The following is a 13573-nucleotide window of genomic DNA, read 5'->3' as shown; positions in this document are numbered from 1 at the left end:
CACTCTTACGTAGGTTCAATTTATATCCTGAAAACTAGCTAAAACGGGAGAGTAAAGTAAGTACGCAAGGTAATGAGGTCTCAACATTAGAGATAAAAAGCAATATATCATCAGCGTAAAGCGAGATTTTGTGGGTGATACCTCTCCTTAAAATACCACAGACATCATTAGATTCTCGAAAAGCAACAGCAAGGGGTTCTAAAGCTAGATCAAAAAGCAAAGGACTCAACAGACAGCCTTGTCTAGTTCCGTGGTGAAGTTTAAATGGTTTGGAATTTTGAAAATTAGTAAGAACCCGAGCAGAAGGAAATAAACAAAGTAATTTAATCCATTGAATAAAATCTGGTCCAAAATTAAATTTTTCTAAGGTTTTAAATAAATAATTCCATTCAACCCGATCGAAGGCCTTCTCAACATCTAAGGATATCACACATTCCGATATCTCCTGCGAAGGAGAGTAAATAACATTTAATACATGGCGTATATTAAAATGGGAAACTCGGTTTTTAATAAATCCAGTCTGATCATCAGAAATAATGGAGGGTAAAGTATTTTCAATCCTATGAGCCAGAACTTTAGAAAGAATTTTAGTATCAACATTGAGTCATGAAATTGGCCTATATGAAGAGTATTCAGTTGGGTCCTTGTTCTTTTCTAGGATAAGCGAAATAGAAGCTTCATAAAAATATTGAGGCAAACTACCCAATTTGAAAGGATCCAAAAAGACCAAGTGTAACTGCGGTATAATTAAAGAAGAAAAACCCTTATAAAACTCTCCAGAAAATCCATCTGGACCCAGAGCCTTCCCCGAGTGTAATGAATGTATAGCCTCGGCGATTTCCTCATAAGAAATGGGTTGATCCATCTGTTTGCAATTACCTGCAGAAAATGCAGGGATACTTAATTGAGCTAGAAAATTATTCTTTACAGTATTATCTTTAGGGGAATCAGAACTATAAAGTTTAGAATAGAATTCTCTAAAGGTATCATTTATTTCAGAGTAATCAGTTGTCCTATCACCATTAGTTTTGCAAATTTCTTTAATTTGTCATTTAACTACAGAAGTTTTAAATTGGTTGGCCAATATTTTGCCTGATTTATCTCCGTGAATGTAAAATTGAATTATATCTTTAAGAAGTTGAGTTTCAATTGGGTATGTTAACAGAAGATCATATTTAGTTTTAACTTCAACAGGTCTTTTATATAAAACAGGATCTGGAGCTATAGCATATTTTTGATCTAATTGTTGCAATTGATTGGCTAATTCAATTCTTTCTTTATTAGCTTTATTCTTAACACTCGCAGTATAAGAAATAATTTGTCCTCTAATATAGGCCTTGGAAGTATCCCATACAATAAGATTAGAAGTCTCTTCCTTTTTATTCTCTTCAAAAAACAAAATAATATGCTTCTCTAGGAATTTTAAAAAATCCTCATCAGATAACAAAGTTGTATTAAAACGCCAAAATCTGTTGGTTTCAGGAAGACCAGGGAGTTTTAAAGATAGAAACATAGGAGCATGATCTGAAATAGCAATCTCTTTATATTCACAGGAACGAACTAATGAAATCATTTGACTATCGATAAAAAGAAATCAATCCTGGAATATGTATGATGAACATAGGAAAAAAACGAATACTTCCTATCTAAAGGATATAAAAAAACACCAAACATCAACTATACCACACTTCAATAAAAAGGATTGAATAAACAAAGCTGATTTATTAAGAGATGCTGGTCTAGAAGGTGATCGGTCTAAAATTGGGTCTAGCCAATAGTTAAAATCTCCTCTCATCACCAAAGAATAAAGATTCAGATCTGGTAAAAACGAAAAAAAAACGCTCCAAGTATCCTGGATCATCTACATTTGGGGCATACACATTGGCAAATACTATTAATTTATTATCTAGTTTTCCTGAAACTATAATAAAACGTCCATTAGTATCAGACACTACTTTATGTTGGACAAAGGAAAGTGTATTATCTATAAGAATCGAAACTCCTCTAGATTTGACCTGAAAAGAAGAGTGAAAACAAAGTCCATTCCAATGGCTAAAAAGACGTAGATTATGACATTTGCATATGTGAGTTTCTTGTAAAAAAAGTAATAGGGACCTTAAGTTTCTGAATATAAGCAAAAACTTATTACGTTTAACAGGGTGATTTAACCTTTCACGTTAAAACTGAGCAAATTAATAGTTTGGTCCATTTTTAATATTATTTAAAAGAAGGGTTAAAATGTAAGTTAAAAACCAAGCCATAAACCTTGAGAAATGGTAACCGAGCAACAAGTTGGCTAAAAATTCGAAAACAGCTTTTGGGAAAAAAAACATACCCCCGCCCACCTCCCAAAGAAAGGAAACTGACAAATAGAAAGTCGGCATCTAAAACTACGGACAACCCCCCAAAACCTGGTGATTGCTCCAATTAGTTTCAAGGTTATTTATATTCCAACCTAGACTAAACAATATCCAAACAAGAAATTCAATTCTCATATATCAAAAATACAGTATTCAAAAATACAAAAGGAAATTAGTTACAAAGGTTTACCAAAAGTAAAAGATACAATTATTATACAGAAAGACATTAAACATTAATCTTATATCTTCATGGAAAAACAGACTAAGCAGTTAGCCTTCAAATTTAAAAAATCTTTGTGCTTCAATATTCAAACAAAACCATTCAAAGGATCCATCTTAATGAGATTCTCAGTCAAACTGGGTAGCCAAGGGACGGGTTAAAACCCTTACTAAAAAATTCCTACAGAGCTTGTTTAAACTTAGCACATTCTGCATAACATCAAGTGAACAATCTCCGAGATTATTAATATTCCACCCTATAACCAATCATGCCTCTTCGAAGGGATTTGCGAATTAAAAGCTTAATCTTGTGTCTTCTTGTAAGGAGAAACTAAACAGCTAGCCTTCCGCTTTAGCCTTCAGATTTTAAAAACTTTTGTGCTTCAACAGACAAGCGGAACCATTCAAAAGAACCATTTTTAAGTGTGATTCTGAGTCAGGCTGGTAGCGAAGGGAAGGCTTGAAACCCTTATTAAAAAGCTCGGACATAACTTCTTTGAACTTAACGCATTCCTGCATAACCTCAGGCGAATAATCTTCAACAATTCTAATCTTGCGACCATTATAGTCAATCATACCTCTTCGACGAGATTCACGAATTAAGAGTTCCTTTGTTTTAAATTCCTGAAAACAGATTACTACTGATCTTAGTCTCTGATTGTTAGGAGGTCTGAACGCAGGAGATCTGTGAACTCGATCAATCAAAGGCACAGACATCAAAATCTCCGGAAATAATTCTTGCAAAAAGTTTGCAAAAAACTCCATAGGATGATTACCTTTGATTAATTCTTCGAGACCCAGAACCCGTAGGTTGTTCCTTCTACTTCTATTTTCTAGGTTGATAATCTTCTGTCTTAACTTTTCGTTGGACTTCGATTGCTTTTCACGAAGCTTCTGCAATCCATCCACTTCCATTTCCAGAACCAACAAAATTTCTTCATTATTTTTAATACATTTATCGTGTTCATTAAGAGTTTGTTGAATAGAATCCAATTTACCATCTATTTGTTTAAATTCAGTGCTGAATTGTTGAAACTTCTCAGAGGCTTCTCGTGTATGAGTTTGCAGCAAATCCATAATAGAATCCAAAGAAGCAGGAAGATCATCCTTTTTAGTACCTCTGGCACTCTTTCCAGCCATAATGAAAGAATAAAAAAGAAGTTTCAAGACAGGTTGGAAATGGTAAGATCATTAAAATTGGAGCAACGGCAGATTGCTGTTACTCCATCAGCCACCACCAGGAGAATCTAGATTTCAAAGGACATTCCTAAATTCAGGATGTCCTGAGGGATAGAGCTCTTGCACTTACCTACTACATTGCTAAAACTGGTATAGAGTTGATCTTATTCATTTTAACGGGGATTATTAGTCTAGAGAATAGGGAAGGGAAGTCTCTTTTGTGTTATTTTAATTTAGCGTAATATTTTTATTAAATTGTAAATGTTTGGTTGTATTTTATTCATTTCAAAAGAACTTTTACTTTTTAAATTATTTAACAATAATATTAAGATTGTCATAAATATCTGTAAATATCAAAGATATTTACATTGTATAAAGAAGCTTCTTAGTTTTGACAGAAGACAAAACTTTGCTACTAGCAGTATCTCCTGCGAAAACATTAAGAGTGCACCAAGTATATTTTTTGTGAACATGTGAATAGAAGGAATAATCTCTGTCATTAGGATGTAGATGTCTTCAAATTTCAACCAGGCCATAATCGATTAAAAAAGAGTTAATAAGTGATGCTGAACAACTCGGAAGCCGCTGATTGGTTGAACTCTTGTCAATCAAAGGATTTAAACAACAGTTAAAATCACCACCCATTAACAACATATATTCATTTAAATCCGGCAATAAACCAAATACGTTATTAAAAAAAAGGATCATCTACATTAGGTCCATATAGATTAACCAGGACAATTTTTCCATTACAAATTGTTCCTTTGACAATTAAAAATCTACCATTAATATCTGACACAATGTCTTCTTGGATAAATGTTAGATTTAATAAAAATAGATACTCACTTTGATTTATTTTGACAAGTGGCATGATACTGAAGCCCCTTCCACATTTTAAAAAATCTATTTTGATCACCCGTTCTGATATGCGTTTCTTGAGGGAAAATTACATCAGGTTGGAATCTATCAATAATTTTAAAAGTCTTCTTTCGCTTAATAGGATGATTCCAGCCATGTACGTTTCAACTAATAACGTTTATCTGTTTAACTACCATAAAATATTTTAAACACATAAATACACACACACCAACGCAGGCTAATCAAAAATGGCGGTGATAAGTATAACCATATAGAAAACCCGCATGCTCTGGAACTCCGTAATGGGAAAAATAATTAAAAACTGAAATTAATCCTACAATGATTTCTGATTTTTGTCCAAAGTCCAGAAATGTGAATATGACGCTATCGTTGTTTCGGATCATGCGCCGTTAAGCTTAGCTTTTGAATTGAATGATGTCGGTATTGCAAACTTGCCTTGGCGTTTTCCAGAAAATTTATTACAAAGTTCCGACTTTGTCAAAATTATTGAGACTCAGATAAAAGACTTTTTTTTCTTTTTAACATTACAGGAGATGTCAAAATTGATTATATGGGATACATTTAAAGCACATTTGCAAGGTCAGATAATCTCCTGTTTAGCTAAGCTTAAGAAACAGACAAAAATAGAGTTAGATAAGATTTCAAAACTAATTAAAGACTTGATAATATTTATGCAATCTCTCCTAACATTGATTTATTTAAACAAAGGGTTGAACTTCAATCACAATATAATGTACTATTAACTTATCCTATTGAAAGAAATTTGCTTAAATTGAAAAGTCAATTTTATGTGTTTGGAGATAAAAATAATAAACTATTAGCATCTCAATTAAAAGCAGCTAGAGCTAAAAGACAAATTTTTAAAATTCCTAAGGGAGACAGTAGTTTAGCTTGTAATTATGAAGACATTAATAAAATTTTTCAAGACTTTTACATTGAACTTTATAAATCTCAGTTTCCAGCTGATCCTTTTAAAATGAATGCCTTTTTACAAAAGATTGATTTTCCTAGAATTTCTGTTGAAGATCAACAAACTCTTGATACTCCTATTACTGAAAAAGAAATTCAGAAAGCTATTCTTTCAATGCAATCTCGTAACGCTCCTGGATTGGATGGTTATTCTGTAGGATTTTATAAAAAATTTGAAAAATTGCTTTCTCCATATATATTGGAAACGCTTAAAAGATTTTTTTTGATAGGAGAGTTACCTCCCACGTTTTATGAAGCTTCTATTTCTTTAATTCTTAAGAAAGATAAAGACCCTACTGACTGCGCTTCATACGGACCTATTTCATTATTAAATGTGGATGCTAAAATTCTTTCAAAAATAATGGCCAATCGACTGGAAAATATTCTAGCTAAAATTATCTCTCAGGACCAAACAGGCTTTGTAAAGGCCGTTATTCCTTCTCTAATACTCAGAGACTGTTAAATATTATATACTCCTTTTCTAAGACTCCACAATGTGTTATTTCTCTTGGTGCTGAAAAGGCATTTGATAGAGTTGAATGGAAATACTTTTTGAACGTTTTAGAGAAATTCAACTTTGGTACTAATTTTAATAAGTGGATTAGAATGATATATAAAAGTCTTATTGCTACTGTTATTACTAATAACTGCAGATCTCCTTTTTTTCGACTCTCGCAGGGTACGTGACGAGGATGTCCGTTAAGTCCCGTTATTTAATTTGGTGTTGGAACCCTTGGCCATTGCACTTCGTGAAGCTAAAGATATCCACAGAACTTCCATAAATGGGACTATTCATAAGATCTCCCTTTATGCTGATGATCTCTTAGTTTATGTTTCGAATCCTGAAGAATCCATTCCTAGTTTATTGAAATTATTAAATGAGTTTGGAAAATTTTCGGGATACAAATTAAACCTTCATAACAGTGAATTATTTCTCTAAGTGATTCTGCTTTTATATATGATGACATTCCTTTTAAAGTTACGGACTCTTTTAAATATTTAGGTATTATTATCCCTAAGAGTCACAGAGACCTTTATAGAGCTCATTTGGTTCCTTCAGTGGATTTTATGAAGCAATTATTTTGTAGATGGAATCCACTTATACTTTTGTTAGCTGGCCCAATTCATGCAGTTAAAATGATGATTTTACCAAAATTTTTATATGTATTTCAAAATATTCCTATTTTTTAACTAAGAAGTTTTTTTGATCAGGTTGATTCTATTATTTCATCTTTTGTTTGGAATAATAAAAGACCAAGAATTGAAAAATATTATTTACAAAAATTAAAAAAGGATGGAGGTCTTGCTCTGCCTAATTTAAGAATGTACTATTGGGCTGTTAATATACGTTATATGTGTTCCTGGTTATACTGGGTTGATAAAAATGAATGACCACCTTGGGTTGATTTGGAATTGAAAGCTATGAAACAATTTTACTTAACTTCGTTATTAGGAGCTTCTTTACCTGTACAACTGGCCAAAATTTCTAATATAAATTTATATCCTATAATTAAGCAGTCACCATTACGAATTTGGTACCAGTTTTGTAACTTTTTTAATCTAAAAAAATTTAACATTCTAAGTTTAATTTATCGAAATTATTTATTTAAATCTTCATCAAGTGATCTGACCTTTTTTCTTTGGAGGAATAAAGGAGTCTATTCCTCCATGGATCTGCTCAAAGAAGGCCAATTGATGTCTTTTGAGAAATTAGTAGCTAAATACTCTCTCTCGTACTCACATTTCTTGCAATATCTTCAGGTCAGACATTTCTTATATTTAAGTAATTTTCCATATATACAGGATTCTGACCTGTTAGACATTATTTTAAAAATGAATCCTTTAGTGAAAGGTTTTATTGGGAAAATTTATAATTTACTGTTACAACAGTACAATTACCCTTCACTTAAGATTAAGCAAGATTGGGAAAGAGAGCTTAACATGACCTTGATAACAGAGGATTAGTTGCGAATTTTGAAGTTGGTTAACTCTTCTTCGATTTGTGCCAATCACTCTTTAATTCAATTTAAAATTGTACATTACTATTTGACAAAAGAGAGACTGTCTAAAATGTACCCTAATGTTGATAGTCAGTGTGATAGATGTAAAACCGAGACAGCAATATTGACACATATATTTCGGTCATGTTCTGTATTGAAACAGTTTTGGAAATCTATTTTCTCTACAATTTCTAAAGCTTTAAAAATTAATTTACAACCTAATAACTTGATAGTTTTGTTCGGTATAATCCCTCAATATATTCATGGTATTTTCTATATCAGACCAACATGTAATTGCATTTGTTACATTATTGGCCAGAAGGGCTATTTTATTGAAATGGAAAGATGTCTCTGTTCCCACTTTGATACAATGGTTCTCTCAGGTGATGTTATGTCTTAGTTTGGAGAAAATCAGAAGTCGAACTTTTGATCCTCAATTTGACTTTGAGAAAAGGTGGGGTTCTTTTGCCCGCTACTACCATCTGATTTGATAGTAATTAATTAAGATGGTTTCCTTCTGATTCTTGTTTAAATGGATTTGAGTTAGCGGATTGATATTTTTCTTTTATGGAAGCTTATATGGCGTATAGCTCCGGGGTCGTGCTCCCAATGTTTTTTTTCTTTTCGTTTTTTTTGTTAGCAGGGATTTTTTTTTGTTTTAGTTAGTAGGGATTCTTTTTTTCCTTCTTTCTTTTTTCCAAAAAAAAATTCTTAACACTTCAGTTTTTCTTATAATTATTGATATATTGTTTAGCTTTGTTAATCAGTTATTTGGTAATTTAATTCCTCATTGTACGTATTGACACGTTGACTTGATTACTTTAATGTATTTTTGTTGATCTCAATAATAATCAATAAAAAGATTTAAAAATGAGAGAGCACCACCACATCTGTACACCACCTGAGGTTTGCTCATTGCAGAGATCTGATTGTAGTTCCAAATGGGGAGAGCCAATTTAAATGTATGTATGCGGGAGTCAAATCCAGATGGCGGGTCAATGCAGCCAGTAAAATCTGAAACATCATTTAGAAAGTTTCTAAGAATAACTCAGTACCCAATTAGAATTTAAATGGTAAACTCCCCAGGCAGGCAGATTATTTGGAAGTGCTATAAGGTTAAAATGGACCTTAGTTATCAATACAGTTTTCTCTGGTGAGTTTAATAAACAATTAATTTGGGAATCTAACAAGTCCTAAAAAAGAATGGAGAGATAAAGTGTGAGATATGATTTGTGCAATACAATGGAAGTAAATCAAACAGGAAGTTCTGCACATTTTCATCTCAGTTTCTCTTAATTTGCATACTAAGAAGGATAATTTAAGCACTATGACTTTTCCAGCAAGATCCAATTCAAAATCATTCATAAAATACAAGAAAGTGATTTCTCCAACAATTTATAACACATGAATGCAAGGAGCAGAGAGATTGCTTCTCCAAAATGGTACAAATCAGCTTTACTTTGCTATTGTAGCCCATTTTGTATTGACCAGTTGGCAGGTAGCTGGACTCACAGCATTATGAGCAATTTAAAACAATGCAATCATTTAAAGATAAACTATTCCACATGGGGATAAGATTGTACTCTGTACAGACTGCTAATGTACTAGAAGGTACCATATGTATTTGTTGTTAGGTTATTTAATATTATTCAAATGCTTACGGTACTTATAAGATACTGACAACCATTAATTTAGTGATGGAATATGTTTGTGTTTTTTTGGTAATTGCTGTGCGATCTGAACACTATAAGATTATTGTGAATATGAACTTAGTTGTCTCTTACAAATTTTAAAGTTGAAAATACAGTAAGATTGATAAGATTCATCAGCATGAATTATTAAGCCTACAACAAATTTTAGTGATGCTCTTTGAACCTGCCAAGACTCTGCATAGGTAGCGTAATAAATATGTTGGCATCTAGGACAAGTCTATCATCCAAATCCTGAAACAAAAAAGTTGAAGCACGATTTGCACTCAGCTCAAGAATCTAGGGTCAGTGAAAACAGAGAAGCTGTTGATGATTTTCTTTGCTAATATACATAGAATCACTTCCTATTCATTTCTGGTTGCTGGGATCTGGACCAAAATTGGAGTGAAATCAATGTCTGTCTTTGTATCACTTCGTTAACATTAGTGAGTAATCAGCAAAAGAAGAAATCATTTGCTTACAATTCCTATTTCCTGCAGCGAAACAGAAGAGACAGAAAGGTGAACTGACAAGTATTCCGACCCAATTCAGATACTAAGATAATATTTCTCACTCGGGAAAACATATACTCTATTTTCTTACAGCGGTCAGTTTAATAAGTGGCTAACTACACTAGATAATTTGTAGAATTGAACCTGGGCTTTGTTTGAGACACCGGGGATCCGAGTCACCCCGACCACAATCTACTCCAGCTGCTACCATCCGGGAAATGGTACCGCAGCATAAAAGCCAGGACCAAAAGGCTCTGGGACAGCTTCTTCCACCAGGCCATCAGACTAATTAACATGATGATTTGAGTGTATTCTATGTTACATTGACTGTGCTATTTATTACAAATTACTATAAATTACTATGATTGCACATTTACACAGAGACATAACGTAAAGATTTTTACTCATGTGTGTGAAGGATATAAGAAATAAAGTCAATTCAATTCAATTTATGTGATGAAGAAGGTTGACAAACATTTTGCTATATATTGATGGAAGAAGTTTAGATACTAAGATGTAATATAAAAACTGTAATTCAAAATCATGGCACAAAATCTAAATGCTGTGGATTCTAACCTCAATATTCTTCTTCTGCAGGTGTTCAGTTTCCCTTGAAGATTCTAAGTTTGGTTCATTATCTGTTATTTGTGTGAGGTCTTCATTGATTTCTGTATTATTGTCATGCAGTGTAAATATACATGCTTTGAGTTCTGGGTTTGTCAGCTGAGTTGCTGCAGCTTTGTCATTTACTGAAGACAATATTTCTTTGACTACACATTGAGTGGATGAATTAATTGCCAATTTCTCATTAACTGATGGCACTGTCTCGTTGACTGGAAGAACTGTTGTCATTAATGGCATTTTGTTGATTGCTGCCAACAATTCTACAGGCAATGCATCCTGTCTTTCTGCTAATGATGTTGTTGCTGCACCATCGCTCAATGCATCTAGAGAATCCATAAGGGGTGAGAGATTTATTGTTGTAAGAGAGCTACTTCTAGATTCATTGCTTAGTGGTCTTAACAAGTCCATTATTGGTATTTCATTACTTGTAGATTTGGAGCTTGTATTTTTTTCAAGATTCCCTTGTGCTGAGATGTCTTCCTGGGGTAAAGCTTGTGATAGTGAACTTCGTATTGCATTGGTTGTTTCTGCTTTAGAAACATTAAATGATTCTACAAGGGAATCATGACTTGAAAACAATGATGGCATATTGGATGCACAGTTTCCTACAGACAGTTCATCAGCAAATGCTATTCTCCTCTCCTGTGTCGATGTGCAGGAGGTAATAAGAGCTCCAGTGATCAAATTTATTTCTGGAGTACTTTCATTATCTGAAATTTCCTAAGGAAAAAAAATAAACATCTTACTTTGATGGATTACAGAGATAAATAAAGCATAGAAACTCAAAGGAAGAACTTGTGATGCCTTTAATTATTTTTTAGTCAGAGTCATAGAGTAATGCAGCACAGACCCAACTTTGGCCTAACCAGTCCTTCTACCCAGTTGCCTGTGTTCAACCCATAACCCTCCAACCACCTATCCTCAATGTACCTATCCAAATAACTCTTAAATGTTGCAACTGTACCCACTCCAATCACTTCAGCTGGCAGCTCATTCCAAGTACTCGCCACCCTCTGTGTAAAGAAGTTACCTCTCAGATGCCTTAAGTCTCTCCCCTTTTATCTTGTATCCGTGGCCTCCAGTTTTGGATTCCACAACCTGGGGAAAAGACTATGACCTTACAAATACTCATGATTTTATAAACTTCTTTCGGGTCACCCCTCATTCTTGATGGGCTCAAAGCAATATAGTTCACTATTAACACCCCTCTAAGATGGGCTACCAAGCTACTCAGTTGTACCATAACCACCATGGTAGCACAATAAATTAATCTAAATGAATCATGCTCAAAATTGAAAATGGCAAAGTTACTTGGGGCCTGCTCCACACCTTAGCCTACTAGCAAGTCAGACCCCCAGAAAAGGCAAATACAGTAGAAGGAAATGTTCTTCCGATTACTACCTATTATTCTTCCTGAATTACTCCCTGTTGAAAAATACTTGCAAGAAGAACTGAAATCAGAAATGTTCTAAAGGGGAACTTCAATGTTTATCACAGAAGCAGCTTAGTTAGTAGCACGATCACTGATCAAGTTGAAAGAATTCTGAAGCACATTAACTACCAAATCTGGCTCTGCAGCATATAATAAGCTAAACAACAGGAGGGATAAAATTACTTCACCTTAGTCACATATTCTACTTGTTGCAGCAGTATCTGTCAATTACAGCACTACTGTAGACAATAGTGCTATAATTGTCTCCTTATGGAAACGAGGTCCTGAGTTCATACAGAGGAAGCTTTTCTTCATGTTGGTATGTCACTATCATTATGTTAAACGGAATAAATTCAAAAAAGATCTGGCAGGTCAAAATTGGCACACATGAAGTACTAAGGATGATCAGCAGCAAACAAATTTATACAAACATGATGTGTAAACTCACGATTTAGAAAATCCCACACTCTGTTAATATATTAACCTACAGAATCAAAATTGGCCCATGTGGAATGCAAAAGTATTTAAAAATGAGGTGTCAACCTGATGAAACTACAACATTAAAGTACATGTTTGAAAGCAGTAAAAACAGCACATTAGAGACTTAACTAAGGCTATGTCCACACTACGTTGGATAATTTTGAAAACGAAGCTTTTTCTCTTCGTTTTAACCTTCCGTCCACACTGAAACGGCGTTTTCATCCCCCGAAAATGGAGATTTTCGAAAACACTCTCCAGAGTGTGTAAATTTGAAAATGATTGTTTCGCATTGTAGCGTGTACGGGGTAAACTCAGAGATTTAAAAACGCTGTCATGACAACACCACAACAACAATACTTTTTCTGCTTCTGCTTGGGACTGCGCAAGCACTGCCAGACGGCTGTTCTTGGTTCTTGGTTCTTGATCCTCCAAAATATTCCGCATGGAATTTAAACTGGAGGTGGCTTTCAAGCTGGTCCCCTCGGCTTCTCTGTTTGCATCCTCTGTTCTTCTGCCCGTACCCTCTGGTCTCCCAGTCTGCAGTGCTCGTACCCTCAATCTCCTGTACCCCAGGGTTTCCAAGCCGGCACTGTCGCTGACTGACCACCACTGTTATAACGCGCAGTTCGTGTGAACAGCGTGAGAGTTAAATTGTAAAGTGAACTTTTTTGACTAGATCCCCTAAATTGATTTGATTGAGTCTATCTTTAAAAACATTAATGTCAGAAATACTGCGCAGGTCTGGCGGCAGAAGATTCTTCTCTCTTGGTTCTTGATCCTCCAAAATATTCCGCATGGAATTTAAACTGGAGGTGGTGGAGGGTGGGCTTAAGAAGGAGATTTCTGAAGAAGAAAAGCTGCCTTAAATTTAATTGGGTTTGGTTGTGTGACTGTGTTAGGATTAAGATTAAGATTATTCCATGCTTTAATTGTGCGGGGGGAAAATGAATTGCTGTACACATCTGACTTGGTAGTTAGTATTTCAAATTGAGTTGAGTGCCCTCTTCTGCTCCTAATAGGTTTGGGTTTGATGTGGGATTGGTAGTCATGTCGAGTTGACCATTTAACATTTTGTTATTGTTGATAATGTTGATCTTGGGTAGAGGACAGCTTCAAGCATGTGTTGTTTACTTTATTGTCTATGTTAATAGCTTGTTTGGAATTAAACATCTCCACAGCTTTGCTGACTTTGTAGTCATTTGTAACTTGCAGAAACAGCTCAACTTCATTG

General features: G+C 34.2%; 1 protein-coding gene across 1 annotated transcript in view; it reads right to left on the bottom strand.

The window, feature by feature from the left end:
• LOC140197484 (uncharacterized) overlaps positions 1-13573 on the bottom strand; it is a 138315-nt gene that overhangs the window by 76021 nt on the left and 48721 nt on the right. The window contains exon 7 of the mRNA XM_072257445.1: positions 10383-11150. Coding sequence (XP_072113546.1) covers positions 10383-11150 — 768 coding nt within the window. The remainder of the gene's footprint in view (positions 1-10382; positions 11151-13573) is intronic.

This window comes from Mobula birostris, chromosome 5 (genome assembly GCF_030028105.1).
Source record: "Mobula birostris isolate sMobBir1 chromosome 5, sMobBir1.hap1, whole genome shotgun sequence".
Lineage (NCBI taxonomy): Eukaryota > Metazoa > Chordata > Chondrichthyes > Myliobatiformes > Myliobatidae > Mobula > Mobula birostris.
Note: the sequence above shows the minus strand (reverse complement) of the source record. Positions and strands in the feature narration are given on the sequence as shown.